Raw genomic sequence first — 23714 nt, forward strand, 5'->3', positions numbered from 1 at the left:
TTTGAGACCTCCTAGTCTAGCTTCCTAGTATCATTATCAGTTTTGGATCTCTGTAAATCCACGGATTTGTGTGAGCAGTCTGAGAAATTAAAATAACATGCTTTTTACTGCGCTTACTTCAAATCTCTTTAGACTTCATTTTTTAAAACATCTAAATCTGTTATTATGTAGGCTATACAAAACCCCTTTAATTTAATCTTTGACAAGATTATCAAATTAATTGATGATGTCACAAACTTAAATAATTTCAGAAAATGTCGACTAAGCCTGGATAAGCACTTTCAAGGGGATACTGCTGGATTAGCTTAAAATATTTATTTATTATTTTGTATTAGTTTTTTTTGTACATATTCGCCTGAAAGTCATCATTTTATTGATTTAAAAAGAATTATTACATTTTTAGCCATAAATATATACAAGTATACTATATGTACAAAGCATGCAGGCTTTTAGACATGTTTTAAGACTTTTTTTTGAATTACAGTTTTTTTTTCTTATTCAGAGCCATTAAATATTGTTTACACTTTTTCCAAACCTGTCCAATATTCCTAACCAGCTATTTTAATAATCTCCCTCAGTAATAAAAATTGGTGTTCTTTGCATTTAAATGACAGCAGCTAATATTTATCTCTCTCTCTTCCTCTTCTTTGTCTTTTTTTTTTTTTGCCTTATTTTATAAAAGGATCACTTACTCTCATCTGTCTAATTTTCACAACCCCCGATCAGACCACACACTCGGTTTGTAATCCTCCCCATTTCCTCCCGCGGGCGTTGAGGCCTCAACCGGCAAACTTTGCGCAGGCCGATGATGCAGAGGATGACTCGCAGTTGTTACAGACCGGACAGCAGACCAGGGGATGAGGGGCGCTGCGCGGCCCGCTGTTAGACAAAAACCAAGAGGGATTAATGCAGCGTCTGTTGGTCCCATATGCTCCTCAGGACTGCTTTGGTCTTGATTAAAACTCATTGTAGGCTGTGTATGAAGTATTGAAGTATTGTGAAGGCCGGACGCCTAATCCCTCTCATGACTTGTGCACTTTGAAGACACGAGACTCCGGGGTCAGAATAACAAGCGGAGAAAAGGAACCTTTCAGCTGCTATTGGTTAAATCACTCAGCATTAAATGCGAAAGTGACAAGTATGTTTACGGTGTGTGTATATATTTATATATAATTCTTCATGTCATGTGCGGACGCCTAAGTGTAATTGTGGGACTCATCATGCCTTTTCAAGAATGTACATTTATTCCGATTGAGATTGTTTCTGTCATAATGTTGTAGGTTCTTCACACTTTTTTAAGTGTCCTACACTTTTTTTGTGATGTGCTGCTGTATGATTACATTTAACAGGGTTACCAGCCTTTTGGTAGTCTCTGAAGGGAGTCATCTTCAAACCTTTGCCATGCTTCTTATTCTCCAGTCCCCTTTCTTGCACCTTGTCTCGTTCTCTTACAGTTTTTCCCTCCTTGTCTGGCATTTGAAAGTGACCCTGCAGTCTGAACCCCCTCCCTCCATCCTCAGCAGACTCTATGAAGGAGTTGTTGAAGCATCTCATGAATATTCAGTCACCCACTAACCAAAGCTATTGTTTCCGAGTTCAATTGCTTCATTGTTTATGACCATAACGAAATACATGTATGTTGCTAAACCTGGCGGTGCACTGCGCGAACTTAGGCTGTAATTTACTGTTGAATAACGCTGCAATCTGCGTGTGTAATAGGCTAAATTAAAAGGAGCATCCAGCAGTGAGAACCCATAAATAATCTGCTGTTTGTGCTTCAACCTTGAATAAGTTATACGGCCTGTTATATAATTAAGTCTTTCTAAACTGCAGTTCAACCTCATAAAACAAACACACACGCACACACACCTATTTTCTGACCACGCAGGAGTGGAATCAAAGTCGCTCTTCTCTTTAACGCTTCGATTATTTCAAGCAACGCTTTTAATTAGTGTGATCCTTTAGCGGAGACTCCAATGAAAGAGAGATTATTGGCAATGTCAAGGATGCTAATTGAATGTTGGACTTCTAACAATTAGCCCGCTGCACAACCATGTCGAGTCATTACAGATCCCATACCCGCTTTGACTTTATTGTCTGTCGTCTTAAAGAGTAACGTCGGACTTGAAAGTTGGAGCAATAAAAAGTAAATAACAACAAACCCTCTTTTAAAAGCAGCTTTCTCCTCTTGAGTCCTAAAATGTATTGATTTCTTTTCCCCCTTTAGACATAACCTCTCCTCTGCACTTAATTAAACACACCGCGCATGTGGGAATAAAGTTACAGGAATATTGTGCGGAGTTTTTCTTGCCCTCTTTTTGAGCCAGTTTCTTACTTTTGTACAACTGCACTGCTATAAGCACTTCTTAAACTGTAAACCCCACAACAGAGCAAACCAAAATCAAGTGTTGTATGTTTTAATTTATTTTTCGCTTATGTGTATCTCTCACTGGTCTATTTTCAGGGCAGTGAGGCAAATTAACGTTGTTTCTTGATATATTGATGTCATATCAGCGCACTTGTGAAACACTAAATATTAGCCTTTATATTAAAGAGCTCATCCAGGGATCAGGCGTGGAAAGCCATGCCGCGCGGGCTTTGAATAGGACCACGGCTGCCCTGCGCCCCAGAGAAACCCCCGCCGGTAAAATATTGGGATTAACATCTCTTGGAGTCCGGGATTAAACACTGCTTTCTCAAACCGCACACTCTCTTTCACTGTCTGAATTGCACTACCGGAAACAATGCGGCATTAATTCGTTCTTCTTCTTTTTTTCTTTTGCGATTAAATAAAGGGAAAGGAGAGGATTAAGTTTATGTGGCGCATTACCACTATGAACACTGGATGGCTCTGAAACTCATCGAAAGACAACACATGGGCGTTAATGCGTTGGGCTGTTTTTAAGACGTGATAGAAAAACTAATTACGCGTGAGAAAACAGAGTTTGGTCGGCACGCACAAGTGTAGGCTAATTATTACTCAGACGGCCATTATTGGCTTAATTAATGCGAAAGTTCTGGTTTTCCCTCTTTGCCTCATCACGCACATATACCACCGCAGCCTCGATTGAAAAAAAAAAAATAGTACCCACAAAGGTTCTGTTCCATTTTTAGGTCTTAAAGTCGTAGAAAACGAAGAACCCCCCCTTAAACAACCATGATTTTTGCGCACATTGCCAGGGTTCCACTTTAATTTCCAACACGCACACGCACACACAGATCGTCTATTGATGAAAGAGTAAGCTCACAGGACCTTTATTCATGTCTTTTCAGCGGTGAGGTCACACCATCTTTGGAGCCAGTAAAGGATCCACAATCACCGTGTGTTGAGATCAATGGAGGGGAAGCAAGTGTAGAGCTCTCAGCAGCCGAGAGTCTTTTCCAGTATGGCTAACCCTTGATTATTACTACCATCCACCATGTGCTTGGAAAGTCTCGTCTCTCTTTGTGATGCAGTAAAAATAACCATTAGCATCTTTCGTTGGTGAAAAAACCCCAAAAGAAACAAAAACGAAAGAAAACGAAAAAGTTAGAAATCTAATAAAATCACAGCAGAGAGTCCAATGCGAGGGGGAGGGGGGGCTCACAAATTGCATACAATACAACAGATCACAGTTTCGAAGGCTAGCACAGATAAAAAAAGAAAGAAAAAGAAACCACATATGTACCATTTATATAAGACGCACACTGATTGTCTCTTAGAAACTACATATTGATTCCTTATAAACACTTTTTTTTCTTAAATAAAGTAGTGCATCCATGTCCACACGCCATCCTCGTGTCACACACTCTGCCGGCAGGGCGGCAAAGTTGTTTAAGAAGCTTTAAGAAGGTCTGTCCATCCCGAGCACTTCAGCAGGACTATTAACTTGAGTTTTGTTCTTTTACTTCCGTGGCTGTGGTGTGTTTTTCTTTCTGAGTCCACTCTGTGACGTCCTCAACAGGTGGTGTTTTTTTGTTTGTTTGTCTGTTTTTTACGCACATAGGTACGCACTGACAGATAAAGAAGGGCTACAACCGGTGAATAAACGGGAGAGGGGAAATCTCTTTGCCAGTGCTAAAATACATTAACTTCTCCTCTAGGAGGACCAAAGACCATCATGCCAAAAACTAGAGGCCCCCCTGAGAGCCCTGCCTCGGTGTACCAGGCTCACGTTTTTACCCAGTCTGAAGTGTTCTGTTGAGGGATGGCAGCGCTGTGTCTCGTGTGATCGTCACTGTTTGTGCACTTTTTGATAGCTGATTGCTCGGTTCACAGGACCTGGAATTTCCACGAGGACGTTTGATCCTTATAATCCAAGCAATCGGCATTGAAGTTCAGCTTCCACGATGCCGCTTGGTCCTTATAATCCAAGCAGTCTGCTGTGGAGTTGAAGCCCAGGCCGGACGTCCCGTATCCCTGGGTGGAGAGGGACGCCGGGGACTGGTTCAGATGGCTTGTGACTGCGTTTGTGCTCATCGGACTGAGAGTTGACCCCGGGCCTGACAACTGGTGGTGCATGGGAGTGAGGTAAGAGCCGCAGTCCATACCCCCGAAGTAGGATGTCGACCCGGCGTAGCCCTGGCTGTAGCCCGAGGCCTGTGTGTAGGTCATGGGATAAGACCTCTGCATGCAAGAGGAGGAGGTAGATAAGGGATCTGAGAGGGGAGAAATGGACGCCGGACTCCATATGGACACTGGCGCGGTGCTGGTAGAGATGGCGGGGACCGTGGTGGTGCTGGTGGGGGGTGTGAACTGGCCGCTGGCCCCGCTTTCCGAGCTCACTTCTCTGGTTGGGGAACTTTTCTTTTTGGCAGGTCGCACTTTGTTCTGCCCCCCATTCTGCTGCTGCTGCTGCTGCTGGCGACACTTTGCCCGCCGGTTTTTAAACCAGACCTAAAGCAGGAACATAATTGAACACATTCATTACAATGTCCCCATAAATACTAACCAAGCTATACTAACCGTTTAAAATAGGAAAGGGGCTATATATATGTATAAAAAGGCTTTTTTGCCCCAGTAAAATTATTTAAACGTAATTGGAACAGTCCTAATAACTGAAATATTATAAAACACGGTAAATATATTGCTGTTCGGGGTGAGGTGGGGGGCGTTTTAGAGTACATATAAAGCAAAAAATAAATAAAATAAAATAAAAAATAATTTTTTTATGCTTGTGTTTCCTTTCAAATGAGTTAGAAATATATTTTCCCCAGATTAAATCAAATACAAGTACAGGTAAAATACTATTTATTTAAAATACTAAAATACTTTACAGGTTCCAGAGTGAAATGTTTCGTTTGATGCTTCTCAAATTAAAATAAAAAATAACAAAGCCACTTTTTTCATTCTACAATATATAACAATATTTTAAATATGCCTTGGCTTCAGTTGACTCACCTGTACCCGGGATTCAGGTAGATTGATTTTCAGCGCTACCTCTTCGCGCATGAATATATCAGGATACCGAGTTTTAGCAAATAACGCCTCCAAAACGTCGAGCTGTGCGCGCGTAAAAGTAGTCCGTTCTCGCCTCTGCTTCCGTGGAGTGGCTGTAAGTGCAAGAGAAACAAAAAAATCGCATAGGTTATTTATGTATACATGTACAATTTTAAAAAAGTCATCAAAGGCAAATTTGAAACTAATTACGCAGGAGTCCTGTGAGAGTAAAAAAAACAAAAAACAAAAAAAACCCGGTGGCAAATTGTAGCACTTGACATCTTTGAGTCTAACGTGCCAAAAAATTTAATGCAAACATCAAAGTAATTTGCCAGTAATTTCCTCTGGAGCCACATCTAAAAATAAAATCACACACGGAGAGACTTGAGGATTAGTCCTCACTCCAAGCTGTGTGCGCTAGAAGTTTTCTGTAGACTACTTTCCATCACCTTTTGTTTGTATTGGTCTGGTCAGTCTAATAAATGTATTTATTTTTCATATTTGTTTTCCTTTTAAAAAAAGAAAGAATAACAATAATAATACACGCAATAATAATTCGTGAATTAAAAAGGTATATGAAGGGCTGGTTAATTGCTGTAACATAATAGCAAGGAGCCCTAAGTCATTTTCAGGCTGTGTGATCACATCTTATTTAATTTTCAAAGAGGTTAAACATACCTGGATAGCCCACTGATGGATGTAAAAGATCCATGCCGGAAGTAGTTAAGCTGAGGCCATTAACTGTGTAAGGTGGTTGCTTTAGATACGACATCATGCTAATGTTTGTCTGAGTGCTGAAGTTGGAGAAAATTTTGAAAATTGATGGAGCTCCCGAGGAGTATTCGGTGTCCTCTGTTCGCCGTGTGGTCCGTATTACACCTGGCACCTGTTTAAAAGAAGAAGAAGAAAAGAAGAGGAAGACGGATATTCTCGTGAAGTGATATTGGCTCTATTTACGTGACGCTGTGGCGAAATAAGTCCTTTCCAGAGCGCATGGCTCTCCTCAAAAAGCACGAGCCACTTCTCCAGCTGTCCTCATCTTTGCAACCCCCACACGCCCTCCCACGATTAAGATAAAAAAAAAAAAACGAATAAAAAGAAAGGAGCACTGTGATTGCAACAGGTTAAAGCCACTATCTCCTTTATACAGTAAACACCATGAATTGAAGATAAATCTCTTCAAAATAAAAGCTAAAAATAAATAAAAGTTGCTGGCAAATTATCTATTTTATTAGGAACTAACTTTATTTTTATTTTTGAATATTATTTAGTTTATGTTAACATTAGATTGTATGTATGTAATAATCGATTGGATGAGAAGAAAAACAGCTGAAGTTGAACTGATTGTTACTAAAACGTCTGAGTCCGTTTAGTCTGACAAAGCACACAGTCAACGTTACATTTTTATGATGAAGATTAATATGCGCCCATATTGATGTGATTTAGAGTAAAAATTACTGAATTTTCAGGTTCGTTTAGTGAATAAATTGTGTTATTTTTATGTAAGAAGGAGATCATTTTAAAATATTGAACCAGTGAAAGAAAAATGGACACATGCTTTCTCGATACACATTTTTTTTGCAGTTCTTTTAAATAAACAAATTTGCTCCTTGGTAAATTTTGACTGCTGTCACTTCAACTTCAGTGAACCTCACGCGTTATCCCCACTGAGCCTCTTGATTAGTTGCATTTTTTTTCTTTTCAATATCCAACGGTTTTAACCCCCTCATCCCAATCTGTCACACTTAAAACACACCCGTCAACCAATTGCGCGCACACACGCTCGATAATAATTACTTTGTCCAATAATTAATTATCAGAAATGGGTTTTTTTTCTTCGTAATTTAACGAGGCGATCCAGGTGGCAGCTAACCGAGCTGCAGTTTGGTGTGAGTCCACAGAGCTTCCTGCAAAGCAAACCCGGCTCTCTTTCTTTATATTTCTTTCCTGCAAATCCTCGTGCGTTAATTATGATTTCATCGCAAATTTGCTGATATAAAGTAGGAAAAAAGCATAAAGTATCAGCAAAAGTAAAGAAATTAAACTCTCGTAGATATTTGCTTGATTGAGCTAAACTCCTAATTGTGACCCCCCCTCCCCAAACAGGATCCATCCAAATGAAGTGTTGGTTTATTGTCTTATGAATTATTTATTTTCCGAGGCAAAGGAGAGCTAGAAGACAGAGGAGGCCCAGGAATAATTTTCAGTAGCAGGCCCGAATGTTCCTTCTTTTCTTCTTCTTTTTTTCCGGTGAACCTTTCAGCCTGGACGCCTCCACAGTTTCCTATTTTTGCTGCCCTTATCCTGTATTAATTTACGCAGAATACACGAGTGCAGTGTGTGTGTATGTGTGGGAAATTTTTGTCTGAAACTTAACTCAGTAAACATGGATAGACGCCCTTGTAGCAGTCCTGGATCAGTGAGTGAGTGTGAAATTGGTAAAATATGACCTCCAGGAATCAATTAATTATTTAAAAGCCCATTATTACATCAAGAGAACTTCAGCCCAGCGCTGAGTCTGGTCTTGTTTTCAGTATCAGAAGCTATCACAATGTAATTTTATCAGTTACTGATTTACTGATGTGATTTACAATATTTCCGTTTTTTCTTTTCTTTTCTTTTCTTTTCTTTTCTTTTCTTTTCTTTTCTTTTCTTTAATATAATAAATCAGTTTGTTGTGTGCACCTATTGCACCCGTATTTGTGCACACATAAAATCAGTGACAGCCTGGGTTTAAGACGGCATATTTAATGCCAACAAATAACCTGAAACCTCCTCGCTGGGATCTCTTTTAGAGTCTTCGTGGGTTTTTATTTTAGCACCAGTTGAAACGTTTTGCTTCCTCTTCTAAAGAAAACGATTAGGCGAGGAAGTGATCAGGTGAGGAATTGCAGGTTTTAACTAAATTTCGGTAGTGTAATAATAATAATAATAATAATAATAATAATAATAATAATAATAAAGCTGAACTTACCTTGGCAGGGATGACTGGAAAATTCTTTGTCTACTTGGTGTCCTCCGGGAGAAATAATAAAAGTCAGTAGAAATCGACGACGTCCTGTCGCATAAAAGGAGAATATCACAAACCCGAGCAGAGCAGGAGCAGCCGTCTTCACTGGAGATAAAAGTTAAGCGTTGAGCGCCTACATGAGGTTCTGAAGCGTTGCGACAGCGGCGGAGTGAAGGAGGGAGGCTGCATGTACGCCTTTAGGATTTGTTGGTGTGTTGTGAGTGAAGTGGTTTGAGTTAGATTTTGTACAAAGTGCCAGCCAATGGGAGCCGCAGGACTGAGCTGAGGTCTGTCTCTGTCTCCGTCTCTCACACTGGTGGGGAGGGTTTTTTTTTTCCTTTCTGGGAAACAAATGTCTCCAGCTACTTTTTTTTTTGACGCACAGTCTTCAGCCAATGGCAGCGAGAGGGCGACTGACAACATCCCCATCCCACCGCAGAGAGGGCACACTGATAATAAATAAACGGTACGCCGTTGGATGATGAGAGGTGGAAGGAGTTTAAAGCAAAGAAAAGTCAGTTTATTTCTCATTTTATTATATTTTTTCATGACATCAAAGGAAGCATTAAAGTAAGAGATAATTTATAAATAAAAAAGGGGGGCGAGAGGCGAAACATATCCGAAAAATAAAGACTTCTCAGAGCGTTTAATGTATGTCGAGTATTTTAGTGGGAAACTCTTTTTAAGCGTTAATAATTTCACACTCTCGTCTTTACTTTACCAGTTTAAATACAACCACCGATGTTTTATAGAATAATATCACGAAAGCTTCCAGACAACCGATCAATATTAAAAGTCGATTATAAAATGTTTTATCATCTCTGTTGAGGCACCAGATTAATCTGCAGAAGAAGACCGGGAAATATAAGTAGAATTAAATATGTAGGAAAACCCCCAAAACAACAACAAATAAACCCTAAAAAAAACAACAACAACAAAAAAAAAATGGGGGACCAAAGCGGAGCTTCAAGGCTGCACCGTCCTCTCACATTCCAGCACGTCGTAAAAAAAGGGGGATTTAGAGCGACTTATTTCCTTAAAACTGTCCTCCCATCCACCGAGCAGCCAGTCTGCTACCGTCAGCCCGCTGCAGGCCCTGCACCGAAATGTACAAACAATATTTCCAGGTGGGTTCCCACCGGGGAGACACCTGAGCACTTGGGGACTCGCAGCCACCGCACCTGCGGGGTACAGCCAGCCATGCAATTACACACACAAAAAAAGCTTCTCCGTTTGGCGACGTGCGGAACGACTTTTCACTGACTGCACTTGAAACGGTTCCTGCAGGAGGAAGATGTGCTCGAAGAGAAACAGACTTCTGAATATGAAGGTAGGCCTCTTTTAATTCTGTTTCATGTGCCGAAAGTGCATTTTAGTAGATTTAATAATAATAATAATATTAACTATTTATTTATTTATTTATTTATTTATTTATTTATTTATTTATTTATTTATTCCCTTTGTCTTTACCTAGTAACAGCTACTTAGTGCAGGGTTGATGTTATTTCATATTTACTGGAAGACCAACAAGCTGCAAGGGACACATAAGCCTCCTCTACGTCACTTGAATTTTGAACCTGCGTGCCCATCTCAAAATAATATGCCGAGGGTTTTTGTCACGGCTTGGTAAATGTATCATCTTAAGAGGCTTTGTGTAACACCTACACACACACACACACACACACACACACACACACACACACACACACACACACACACACACACACACACACACACACTGTGCGCTTGCACGGACACACCCGCTCCACTTCAAACAGATTTGAATATTGATTTAGATTTATAAACACAGACAGACCGTGGGCTTTTATGACTCGTCGCTTGCCTCTCTCCGTGGCTCGTGTGCAAGGCCGGAGTCAAAGGTGCAGTGACAGCTGCCGAGAGTACCGGTTCTCGCTCAGCCTCTGGAGCTCACACAGTCTGACGCACAGCACACCTTATCAACTTTGCAAAACTCAGTGACATCTCTGTTGACAGATTTCGATCGTGGGGAAGCGGCGGTGTGGATCACGAAGCTGGATTTCTTTTAACAGCACAGCCGAGGGGAGAAAAGTTGGGAGATGTTTGAGAAACAGGAGCTGCGACACATTCAGGTAACCTTTCTTTCTTTCTTTCTTTCTTTCTTTCTTTTGCAACTCGTGCTTATTTTTTATTTTTATTCTTGAAAGATTAAGAGGAACTGCCTCATCTATTCGAAAAGGAGTCTATTAATCACTTAACTTATCACGTAGAGGCAAATTTAAACGGGTGGAATAATTAACTGTTTGATAAGTATTTTTTTAAAATTGTGTTGCTGTTTGCTTTATTACTAAAACATAGCAAAAATCATCATAGCGCACAAAGTATGAATGAAGTCCTGCACTTTCTTGAGGTTTCACATTATTTCACACGAGGGTGTGCTTGTGACTGTTACAATGTGCACGCCTAAATAACAAATAACAAAAAACAAAACAACCAAAAACAGTTTGACAGTAAAACCTTAATTTAAAAAAATATTTTATTAATGTTTCCTTATGTTTGGCAGCTGCATGCAGAGGGTCTCAAACTGCGTGAAAAATGATGACGCCTTGTGCTGTTATCTGCTGGATCTCACCGTTTAAATTGCTAAATAATTTATTAAACTGTAAAGCTTGGCCCTCCTCGGGGACTTTGTATCTTAAAAGGACGTTTAAAAGGAGAAGGAGTTAAACGCCTCTGGCGAGCAGCGCTCCCACTGACTCCCGGCTAATTGACGACGACTGCTTTTATCTCCGCCTCTGCTACACTCAACCTGAGGGTGAGGATTTCACCAGGCCCGCTCCAATCTGTGATTTCTACAGTTAATGCGTAGCCATGCATCTTTTCAAACGCACTGCGCAGGCCCTGGATGTTTGACCCTTGTTTGATAGGGGGGGGAAAATCGCATTTTTAAGATTGGATAATTACAGGCAATACAGACCCCTATTTCACTGCTCTGTGCTTTATCCAGGCGTGGAAAAGAAATAATCAACACATTATAGAATACATGAACGCACTTAAAAAAAAAAACAAAAAAAAAAAAGAGGAAAAAAGGTGCTTGTAAATTTCCTTAATTTCAAATAACATATTTGCCATCAAAACAGCTTTTCTCGCATCTCTTTCGCTTCTCTTTTCCCACCTATAGTTTCATATTCGCATGGCTGAATACGAGGAATGTGTTGGTGGATTTCATTCTCAGCTTAAAAAGAGACTTAAAATGGGAACAAAATCATGCAAAGCATTCATATAAAATGATAATCTGTAATGTCAAGAAGAGCCTTTCCTTCTGCACATAGGATTTCAAATTTACCCCCAGGAAAGGTTGATTACACTTCAGTCAGCCTTTATCGTTCAATATTACTTCTGCTAACATGCTCTAGTTTTTTTCTCCCCTCTTTATTAAATACACAAAGTTATTATGTATAAACCAACAGAAATATTACTTTATAGAATTAAAACTATTACCATCCATCCAGATATCATTCAACTGCCAAAAAAACGAAATAAAAATAGGATTGTTATGTAAATGTAGTAATGAAGTTTTAAACTACTTTATTTCAAATTGTTTTTATCGCAGCTAAGAGTTAAGTTAATGTAATGATTGAGGTTAAACTCTATTGTTTATCAATGATGCAGGCAGTAATTACTGTAGCTAGATATTTGGTGTGTGTGTGTGTTTTTCTTTTTTTCCCTTTCTTTCTTTTTTTTGGTTGTGAGTGTGTGGGTGACAGAGAGAGAGGAAGAAAGAGAGAAAGATGAGCTGGAGAAGGATAATCACAAGCTGTATTTTAATTAGCCTGGCAGGTTTGATGGATACATGCAACCACTGCTGCTGCTGCAACAACTGCATAGTGAGCAAGATGCCTAAACAGAGGGCTTTCCCCGCACTCTTCCCTTATCACAAAAGAGCTAAACCTTTGTGTAATGTAACATGTAAGTGACCCCAGAGGTCATCAAAACACATCCAGTCCCCTCCCCGGGGATTAAAGGGGCAGAACCCCATTCAGTGTCTGTTTGGGAAGAGTTTGCTAACACGGAGGCACACAAGGCACGTTGATCTCCTTAAGCATGTGCAGTTTTATAAGTTGAATTTAGGCTGAAAGTTCTGTTTAAATAATTTCAGAGACGGGCACGCTGTCGAATAAGTCTGTGCTCCAGTTTTCAAGCTGGCGCTAAACTTGGGAAATTTTGGGCTTTCTTTCCCACACATTTCTCCATAAATTCAAATGCTGTGCCGCCATAATGGCACGGCTCTGTGTGTGTGTGTGTGTGTGTGTGTGTGTGTGTGTCTGTGTGTGTGTGTTTGCCAAGTTCGTTCTTTCCATTAATATGACATGTCTTTTAATTGCTGCCATAAATGTTTGTGTTGTGTTTCACGCAGGAGTTTGCCAACAAACAAAACAGATGCAATTAAACACACACTCGCCTTCAGATCATCTCTGAGGAGACAAAGTCGAGTCTGGTGGAAAGCCGACAAGGACAAACAAGGAGGGAGAGGACTCTGCTGCCTCAAGGTTAACTCTGACTGAATGAACTCTCGTCTTCACACTATCAGTCTCGCCACAAAGACACATCACTCATTGCTTTTTATAGCATCTGTGCTCTTTTTACAAGTTGACACGATGCTCAGTTGATGTTTTATTTTTGTATCATTGGAGAAAAATTAAACCAATTTTATTTATCGACACGCCTCTGTTTATTTTGTGACTTGCAATTAATTCAAGGTTAATATGCAAATAAAGACATTTATGTTGCCATCACTGTAAGAGCACCACTATGCTCTCCTTTTCCCACCCTCTCCTTTCACCTAGCCCTCTTCTCTGTGTGCTGCTGAGGTGTCTGCGTGGCGTGGTAAAACCTGCCCTGCAGACCGGACCTCTCAAGTCTTCAAAGGTGGAAGAACTCAATGTGGGGGATTTGTTCAGGCTTATTTGGTAACCTAGGATTTGAATTGGATTCTGGGAAGCATTCATAACACATTTGGAAATGTTACATTGTGTGATTTTGTGTGTAATCCCCATAATAAATTTTAGAAATGGTCACAGCACTTGCACAACTGTGACTATTCATGATTTATCAAATGGTTTTCTTGTCTTGCCTCTTGGGGGTGAGGTGTGTGTGTTGCCCACGGGGAATGGGGGAGGCGATCTCAGAGCCGGCGAAGAGACAATTCTTCAGTTTTAACCTTTCTCTTAACAATTTTTTTTGTTTGTTTATTTGACCTGAATATGTGATAGGGTGAGGCACCATGCTTCCAGAGCGATTCTCTCAGACCCCCAACAGCACTGGAGCATTTCAACCTCTAGTGGATTATACCTCCCTGGGAGGAGGGTTAGTGTACACACACACACACACACACACACACACACACACACACACACACACACACACACACACACACACACACACACACACACTGTAGGTACAGTTTATTAAACTTGCTGTATATTTTATAGAAGCCGCAGTCATACATTAGCACACTGGGCTGCACATTTTATTGCAGTTGAGTAGAAAACTGTGCAACTACAGCATTTTATATTTGTAGCAAGCCAGTTGTGTAATATGCAGAAATCTCTCCAAGCATGTTTTATGACATAGAAAAATATTCCTTTTTAAATTCTATAAAGGTCCTTAATGATAAGTCAAATACTGACAGGTCTCCTACTAAAGAACATCTTTGGAATTGTAAGTTACGTATCAGCTCCAGGCTACTTCTGATGCCTCCAAATTTAGCTCTTTCTCACTGCTTTTGCCCTCTCGTATAAAATGTCGATAGAGAACCTTTCCCCCCTTTCAGGAGATTAATCTGGAAAGTCACGATCAAACAGATAAAGGAAGAGAAACAATAAGCGGAGCAAAGCAGGAGCCGAGGTGGATGCTTATCATCCTTCACCATCCAAAATGAGCGATGTGTACTTGCAGAATCGATAGCTGTTGGCCAGATGCTCCAGAAGGAGCCCAAAGGGAGTGAACTTCTGTGTGAACATATATTTTGGGGGCTCCACTACTTGAATTTTGTGTCTGGTGTGTGTAACTCTCCCGCCTTGGATTGATAAGAGCGAGAGCTGTGTGTGTGTGTTTGTGAGTGTGTGTAAGTAAATGAGTATTTGTGCCCTGTCCAAACCCCACTTTGTTTTGAATGACACTTTGGCGATGCCCCCAGTCCCCCACTTCGACTTCTCAAGCGTACCCCCTGTCAGTGCCAACTCTGCCAATTCCTCTCATGTCTTTAATATCTCTCTTTGGGCTCTTGGGTTTTGCCAGTGAAGGCTCCCCAGTGACAGTTGGACATTGCCTTCACATTTGGGAGACAGCGGCGGGTGTCTGTAGCGTTCCCAGCCCTGGGCCTGTGGGGAATCTGTGATGGCTCGCCTGTCAGCCGGCCCCTCCCCTGTAATTAGGAGAGTAAACACAGCGTCTGGCTCGGCTTGGGGGAGAAGTAGGAGGGAGCGGAGGAGGGGACCGTCCGGCTCCCGTCCTACTGCTGCTTGAGCTGTCCAGGAGTAGCTTTGGATAGATAGCCTGTGATGTGCAGCCCCTTCACATCCTCGCAAAGGATGGAGATGTGGAGGAGAGTGCAGCCTGTTAACGTGCTGAGAAACATCAGTACCTTGTTGAGCATCAGTGAACCAGTGAGGAGGCTTTTCACTAAGCTGAACCTTTTGTTTAGAAGTAGAAAGAAACAGATCATTTAAGATGATCTGAGAGCTGTTCAAAAAAGTGATGAGAATGTTGATGAGGGTAAGCTGTGCACAAAAAGGTGTTCCTTGTATTTCTTTAACAGCATAATACTCATTTAGATCTCTAGGCAATAACATAGCACCACTACAAAGCCTCATCTCCTCTCTTCACCTCACTCCTGGTTGCTGGGGGGACTGGTCAGCTGCTGGAGGAATGTGTTGTGGGCTGGAGTTGTAGCTGTAGCTCGAGACCAGCTTTGGGGAACTGCCATGCTACCCTAAACCAGCCACTCCACACTGCCCAGTTAGGGAGGTGGGCTGCGGGAATGCTGAGACCAAGAGGGGAGGAATTTCACTGGTTGACCTGCCAGAGAAATGCCATGCAGAGAGCAATGAAGAGAGAAACCTAAAATGAGAGCGAGAGACAGAAAAGCATATCTCAGCCAATTGAAACGCAGCCTGTCAGTGTCATTTTGGTTTCGTAGGATGATTACTGATGATGGGCCAGTTGCTGAATGAGCTGGTTGCCACACAGACACTGTGGCACCGCATCTGACTTCGATCTTTTCAGGTTCAGCGGGCATAACCAAAGTAGCTTCAACAGTTTATAATCAGCACATTTAGAGATGTTTCCCATTATTTACCATGCAAATCATCCATCTGTCTTAGTGGACATTCATCACTTGAACGTGATTGGATGTATTCGTGTTTTTGCGTAAGTAAATTTGAAATCAGATGGTGTGCACCAGTGTGTACATGTGGCGGAGATGGAGTACAAAGGAGGAGGGGCGCTTGAAGGCCCAGTGTACTTGCCAAAGTCTTTACGGCGCCCAGAGAGCCATGCTGCAGCATCATGGTCCACAGCATGGAAAGACATGGGGCAGATGGGTGCAGTGTAGCAACTCAACCTCCCCCTTCTCCTCCCAAATGTGAGGCAGCAGTGGTGGGAATGGCACAGTGTGAGAGGGAGTCTAAGTTCAGGGCTGAAACAGAAAAGCTGTTGGAGGGGCATTTGGGGGCTGGGAGAAATTGAGGACTGAAAGCTGTTTTTTTTTTTTAGAGGGGGGGGGGCACCGGAGAAGCTGTTGGTGGGGCAGAGATCCTGCAATGGAGAGGGAAAGCCAATCCCCCCTGTCACATCCCTTTGAAATCCAAGTGCAGGGGCACGAGCCCAGGGAGGAGTGGCAGCGTGGCCCAGCGCCTGGGCAGACAGGCAGTCACCGCACTGGGCCGCAGTCCAGCTCGCCTGGCCTGGCCCCTTCCCACTGTAGCCCACCCCGTCTGGACCAGGCTTACGGGAGTCAGGCAGCAGACCCCCAGTGGACAGGCCGGAGCCCTGCGCTACTGAGTAGCATCTCAGATCCTCTGCTGGGTTTGAAACAGCAGAATCCCCCAGGAAGAGAGGCCCTGCGGAGCTTAGGAGGTGCCTCCACTGCCTCGCAGCTTCTCCTGCACCCAGGCCTCTGGATGGGGGCCCAGTGTAGTCTGCTGCTGATGATAACCCCCACCTCACCACCAGGCCGTTCTGCCTTCAGGGCCCTGTGCAGGTCCACACATCCCCATGGCAACAGTGGCAGGGCCGTCCACACAATGTGAGTGGGCAACAAGCCAAGTGCTGCCAAATTGGGATGAGGGAGAGACATTTTGGGAGAGTGCTCAATCCTGAATCTTTTCACCTTTATGTTGTCTCTGGGTAATCGTGTTTTTGGCTTCAGTGAGCTAATATCAGAGATTTGGCCAGAATTGTGGTCAGCGGCACCAGAGACGAGTGCACTTTTGCGAGGTTCCCCGCCTCCCGTGTTTCTTAAATTCAACTACTTCTCTTCAGGCTGGAAAACATTACTTGTCAAATATTGCTAACAGCAGCAGCAGGCATTTATAAAATTAAACCCTCGGGTGGGCTGATATATTCCGAAGCGTTCCTTGTGTGTTTAAAGAGACCTTGTCAAGGCAATATTAAGCCTGCGTAAACACAAGTAGTTCAATGACATTCGCAGCAGCCACCTAAAGTTGATTCCCCACCCCCTCCAGCCACTGGGAAGATACTAAGTGGTTGGGTGGTGTTTACTGAAAGTGGATATCTGCTGTTTGTTTTGTTGTTCTGCTTCCCGACCGTAAACACTGCATAGATTTCCTTGAGTGGTGTTTGAAACACATTTGTGTGTGCGTGCCATGTGTTATATTTGCTGATAACAGGATTTACTCAAATTGCGAATCACCAGTTGAGAAAGGTTAATTGTCAGTGCAAGTGGTAGAATGGGTACATGCAATAATTATTAGTCTAAGTTGCTTTATTATTTAATGATGCTAATTAGGCATTAGCTGTGGTCCCCTTTTTGGATCACAACTTCAAATGCATGTCAAATTGCATTAAGTTCACTTTGACATCCATTTATCAAACTAAAGGAATGCTGTTTTGTAGATGTCCTTAGTGTGTTTATTGTTGTGAAACGGATCTGTTCTTGAGGTACTGATCAGGAAATTAGCAGAGGGATTTTTAAGAAATGGCTCATTTTATTTGCCGTGAGGACAATGCACTTTATGATTGGTGCACTTTTAATGGTAGTCTTAGTAGATCGGTCATTTACGCTTTGATCAAGAAAGATATTTGATACGTGCACAAAAGCGGAAATTTGAAAGTGTCTTTTCAGCTGCACTGGATTTTACTCCACTAAGACACACAAGGTTTGGTTTGTGTGCCACCCATGTGGATTAGACTGGCATGAATCTGGCATTAAGGTTAGGTGGAAAGTGACAAGGAAAGAAAGCAAGAGATCAAGGCATGACTGCCAGTGCATGTCATTGCCCTACACTCTCATCAAATAGCCCCGTGCTGCTTATGTTGCTGCCCAGACGCAAATTAATTTGGACGCCTGGAAAGACTGCAGAGCCTGGGACTCATCTCTGCCCTTTAAAAAAGAAAAGGCACCAGCGGAGAGCACTCTTCCAACAAGGGGGTGGGCAGGGGCCGAGAGAGAGGTTTTGATGGATTTCAGTGGAGGTCAACAGAGTGTCTGAAATAAGATGGGAGGGGACAGAGGACATGGTTGAATATGCTTGTCCTGCTATGATGACAAGATGGCTCAGCTACCACTGTGCCACTGGCCTCCCTCCTGCTTTCATGCTCGCCTCCCTCCCCCCTGGAAGCCCCCCCGTCTCCCCGCAGGACACCAGTGAGGTAGAGAGGAGAAGCAAGCGGGGGGAGAAGAGTGGGGTGCTGATGGTTAGCTGCCGTTTAATCTTCTCCTTGGCTCACTGCAGATTCTTTCACTACATGCCCCTCTCCCTCATCTCCCCAAATCTGTACCTGCTCATCCCTGGGCCCGCTTTACAGGGGGAGCTCTTGATCAGTGAGGTGATGGAGAATAGCCCTCGTCACACACTCCAAATAGGATCAGATTGCCTGGGAGCAAAAGGTGAGATCTACATGGAGCTTGGTTAAAATAGAGGAGGAGGTGGTGTGGAGATGCTTCAGCAACCAGACACTACCAGGAAATGAGCTCAGTTTGAGATGGACTTTCTAGTTCTTGGAGATTTCAGAGGGGTTTTGGTGCTGGTGCAGAACGACCACAAAACTCCAGTGCATGCGTTGGCCAAGAGGGGAGGAGAGCGAGGTGGAGACCACACTCTCCACTGGCTTGTCGTTGGCATGTCGTTAACCTCCTGGGGATTGGGGGGGAAAGGGAATCAGTCCTCTGTATGCTTTAAACTCAGGGTTCGTTTGTAAGGTGCCCGGGGAGCACTGCACCCCTGCTGGAGGACAGGGTACCAAAACAGCAGCATGCTGACAAAAGGGGTGGAGTAAAGGGTTAAATAAAACCACATGCTGGGTCATAGAGCAGCCCCCCTGGGTTCAGCAATAAACAGTTAAGTTGCTCAAATGAAGTGTTTCAGTAGTCTGAAAAAGCTTTTAGTTATGTATTTATTTTTTGACCCAACTCATCACTGATCATGTCTGATTTAAGATTTAAAACTGCAGACGTATTATCAGCAAAATCTACTTTAAAAAGTACTCCTTCAGAAAGTCTGAACTTTAAATGCTGTACTTCAACGTGGTTTTAATTTTGATTGGTTCATACACAGTATTTATAAAGGTTACATACTTTGTCTTAAGATGAACGAGTAGTGTTTTAAAAATTGTAATACTTCCCTCAGAAAAGGAGTAAAGTATTAAAGATTTGGAACTGGAAACAGAGGGGAACCACAGCACATTATACACTATATTATTTGCTTAAATCATAGAAAAGCTGGTGTGTGAATGTGACAAGTTGCTTTCTCCGTGTTGGAAAAGGAAAACAATAACACAAATATTTAGTTTCGAGGTTAAAGTGTGCAAGTTGATGAGATGGAGGCCAGAGCTACAAGAGGTTGGTAACTCTTGCCCAGTCTTGTGATCAAGCACCAGTGGTTACACTACAAACTTCTATTCCTCCTTTTCACCATTGCTCTTTCCACCCCTTTTCTTTTCTACAGTAGTAATGCCTCTCACTATTTTTCTACATCTTATCCCTTTTAATTAGAAAGCAAATTCTGCAGCCTGGAGAGACCTAATCCCCTACTGCCCAACAATGCACGGAGTGGCTTTGAACAGCCGACCTGCAGCCTCAACCCCCCAACGCTTCAAATTCCCCCCACACTGCTGGACCTTCAAGGGGGGAAGGGGTCTTTTTCTTCTCAGAGCATTATTACTTAAGGATACATGTGCTGCGGTATTTGCAGAACTGCATATTTGCATTTTAGGAATGTTAACAGTAATTAACAACTAAGTGACACATGTGACAGAAATGATACAAGTGTGTGCCAACTGGCTCCGTCTCCTCTGCGAGAGATGTAGCTGCATCTGATTTGCATATATATTAATGTCCCTTATTGTATAGATTAGATCCCATTAGCCGTGGTGATTCTGGAAGAAGGTGCAGTCACTGGGATGCAAAAAAGTCCCGTTATTATGTTAAGATCATTTTAAAATTGTTGGGGGGCAAAGAAAAAGAAGGGGTTATGGCACTGATACAAGGTTAAGAGTGATTAGACTCTCTGTCCATCTTGACAATAGGCTGAGATTAGATTCTGCTAGCCCAAAAAGAGGGGCGAAATAGGCCTCCATTAGTTGTCTGTGCATTTACTCCGCTTGTATCTAAAATTACCAGCTTTCTTTTCTTAATAAGAGTATATCTCGATGGGCACACAGCTGCCAGAAATTAAATTCTGGCTTCATTCCTGGGGCTGTGCGCTTTACATCCACTCTGGCACTTATCGTAGTGGCAAAGTGATCATTTACTGAGCTGTTTGTCAGGAGAATTATGAAGCTGTCAGTGCCTGCTCTTGTGCCATCCATAGAAGAGAGGTCATCAGATAGCGGTAATGATGAGAGACAGAGGAGGAGAAAATCAGGCACAGAGAGTCTAACAGTGGCTACAGTTTAATCTACTGATTGCTGCTCTTGATTTAAAAGAAAGCTGAAACCTTGGGAAGTTTGATTAAGAGTCTTTGTGCCACGCTGCCTCCAGTGGCCAAAGTTTTGCTTCACCCATTACGCATTTTCTTTAATAGCACTGAAGCAGACAAACCTAAGACCCATTCTCCTGGGCCATCACACCATGGCAAGTATATAAGGTTCCTCTGAGCTGTTTGATACATATTGTTGTAGCTTTGCTATATTTTTTTAAATGAACTTAATGAATGGAGTCACTGTTTGTTAACTAGCTGTCAGCAGCCTACTGTGTTCCTCAGTATTTTAGTGCCCTGCATCTTCTTGCAATGTTATAATTTGGTTTCCTCTCATCCAACAAATTAGAATAGGAGAAAAGAGTGATTGTGGGGAACAATGTGCGAGATGTTACTAATGCAGAGAGGTAGGTTGAAATTTTAAGTAAATACAATATGGAGTTTTTAAATTATGATTTATATTTATTAAGGAAAAAAATGATCCAAACCTACTTGGCCCTGTGTAAAAAAGCAATTGCCCCCTAAACCTAACAACTAGTCATGCCACCCTCGGTAGCAAGAACTGCAATCAATCATCAGATTAACCCATATGGAAAAGATATATATAAATCTTATAAAGTTTGTATCTGTCTTGTATGAAACTTGTATGAAAAGCATACAAGAGTGAAAGCACATATAAGATCCCATGAAAAATTATATAATGAAACTTGTATGTTTTGTATACTTACTAAAAAAAAATATGAAAGTAATGAGAAAGTGGCCACTTTCATGAGTAAATCATATATGTTTTTACTATTTCTTTTCCATATGGGAACTGACAACGAATCTTTATCGATTGATCTAAGAAATCAGAAAGGGAGCACATTTTTCACAGCACTGTATACTGTCATTTATTTGAATGCAGCTTTCGCAAATCCCTCACAATGCACAATGGCAAGCAAAATGTGGAAATTGAAGCAAACGTTTGGTTTAAAGTCTTATTAAATTTACATATTAATATTTCATTTTTCTATTGCAATACTTGTTAAAACTGTTAGTTGACCTGCTGTTTCCGTTTTTGCATCTGTTTGGTTTCTTTTTGTATTTATTTAAGTTTTTTTTTCCAATTAATGTGGCCTATTTTTTGGGACACGTGATTCTATCGATGCCCAAACTGAAACAAAAGATATCTGTTAGACGTGTTCACCTGATTAGAAAAAGAAAGCACTGTTTTCAACACATTAACCAATAGCAGTGCATGTGATCTGATACAGACGGATTCAACGTTTTTCAACCAGCCAGCTCACTCGTAGAAAGTTTGCGTGATGCTATAATGTGATGATCTGAGGTAAGAGTCAGGTGAACTCACAGCTAATAAGTGGTCATCACGTGTCCTGCATCCTGCACGCTGTAGCTGGTCGGTACCCTGGGTTACACCAGAGTACTTCCAGTCACAAAAACGTCTGATGCAAACTATCTCTTGTTGCGTAAGTGAGGCCATCTTGCTCTGATTTCCAGACAAGGTTCAGCATTTTTCTATGTAAGCAGTGATTGTGTGGTAGTGCAGGTATGAGTGCAGTTTGACTGTAGAGTCACGTGGGTTCATATGCAACAGGAATATAACCGTGACTTGTTAAATTAGATGCGATTACTGTAACGGACTACACAACACAATTACAGGTTGTTTTTTTTTTATTTTAATTATTCAAAATGTTATTGTTTGTTTTGTTTAAATGTTTGCCTCAATGACTTTTCTGGATAACCTTAGTGTAGAAAATGGAAAACCTGTGGATGTAGTGGAAGATCGACTTCTCTTGTGAGAATCGATATTAGTTAGTAATGAAAATGAAGACAGGCATTTTGGTTCAAACAGACGAGATGAAAGAAAATCTCTGTCGTGAATTAATAAATTGGGCTCGCGTGTTACACTTTGTAATTTGTGGACCACGTTCGCTGCGTTTCTTCTTCATTTTCATGCTTTCAGCTCTGTCACCTCTCTCCTCTCGCTGTAACAATGTTGTCTTAAATGAATTCAAACAGTGTTTTATTGACACAATGAATGATGTTTCAAAGGAAACAGATTACAAGAAATAACTTCATTTAGCGTCTATATTAATCATTGCTCAGCTAATTAACACTGATAGAGATGCCCTAAGCTGGGATAGTGCTCTGCGTGCTTGTGTGTGTGTGTGGAGAGGTGGGGAGTGCTGGGAGATGAGGGCATTCTCCCACTTCCATTTACTTAAAGCTCAGGGGATCTTTTTTTTTTTTTTTTTTGCATCCTGTCGCAATTAGTTACTCACGCTGTCAGTCTGTCTGTCACATCCTGGTGTGTCACACTGAAACAACTATGGAGTGGGCTGTCTGGATGAACAAACAGCAATGTGAGTGCAAGCATTCAGCAAGAGAGCGTGGGTCACACTCTCTGCCTAAGGCCAACATATTCTTTTCCTACTCAAGGGTTCGATTTTCAGAAAGCTACTTAGGTATTATTCTAATCCCTACCCAGTTTCTTCCCCCCAAGGCCAACAACTCAGGTTACCACTTTGGACAGTTGATCAAATGCACTGCTAAAGTTTGAAGCTGTTTGTTAGAGCATAAGAAGCCAACAGTGGCAGATTCGAGGTATTCAACCTAGTCTTCTGACTCCACTGTCATGATAGGTGATTGTATCAGGAATCCAGCGTTGTAGTGCTGCTAATTAGTATGTGAATGTTCAGCAGTAGACTGAGCTGCCAGTCTTTATCTAACTGAGTAGGCGCCAACTTATTAATAAAACATCATCTCTTAATTTGCTATAACAACACATTAGCATGACAAAATCAATGGCTTTGATTTGATATTCATGTATTTCTCTGAACATATTTGCTGCTCTCCTGGGCCTGTATATGCTGTGAGGTGAGGCTTCTTGGAGCTGCTGCAGATGGGGAGGGGGCAGTGGAGGTTATGGTGAGGACTGCTGGGAGTTGTGGGGACGGCCGTCTCTGTGGGATGTTTTTCTCTTGTACAGTTTTGTTGTCTAAATGTTTTACAAACTTAATTGGCATTCCCGGGGGATGGTTGCCAGCTGTCTGCCTGATGGCAAGGGTTTCTAATTTGGTGCATGGCGAAGGTTAGCTGATGGGGTAGCTAGCGGAGCGGAGCAGGGTGTACAACACGCCGCATG

The 23714-nt window shown here is 42.0% G+C and overlaps 1 protein-coding gene and 1 long non-coding RNA gene across 3 annotated transcripts; one reads left to right on the top strand and one right to left on the bottom strand.

The window, feature by feature from the left end:
• Window positions 1–3870: 3870 nt before the first annotated feature.
• otx2b (orthodenticle homeobox 2b) lies at window positions 3871–8747 on the bottom strand. 2 transcript variants are annotated; one of them, XM_086274256.1, is made up of 4 exons: window positions 8394–8747; window positions 6098–6305; window positions 5381–5532; window positions 3871–4876 (listed from the first exon to the last, which is right to left on the bottom strand). In XM_086274256.1, exons 2-4 carry the CDS (start codon window positions 6192–6194, stop codon window positions 4253–4255), a joined length of 873 nt encoding a protein of 290 aa, XP_086130382.1. In that variant the 5' UTR covers window positions 6195–6305; window positions 8394–8747; the 3' UTR covers window positions 3871–4252. The 2 variants fall into 2 exon arrangements, with proteins under 2 accessions (XP_086130382.1, XP_086130383.1); XM_086274257.1 differs by having other exon boundaries at window positions 6098–8747.
• On the top strand, window positions 8365–13290 carry LOC147307342 (uncharacterized). Its single transcript, XR_015126348.1, has 3 exons — window positions 8365–9759; window positions 10425–10540; window positions 12826–13290. It is a non-coding gene; the product is annotated as an uncharacterized LOC147307342 (long non-coding RNA).
• The last annotated feature ends 10424 nt before the right edge of the window (window positions 13291–23714 follow it).

Source organism: Aulonocara sp. 'chitande type north' Nkhata Bay, linkage group LG19 (genome assembly GCF_057382095.1).
Source record: "Aulonocara sp. 'chitande type north' Nkhata Bay isolate Kocher_YH1m ecotype deep benthic linkage group LG19, A_spYH_male_GT1.1, whole genome shotgun sequence".
In the NCBI taxonomy this organism is placed as follows: domain Eukaryota; kingdom Metazoa; phylum Chordata; class Actinopteri; order Cichliformes; family Cichlidae; genus Aulonocara; species Aulonocara sp. 'chitande type north' Nkhata Bay.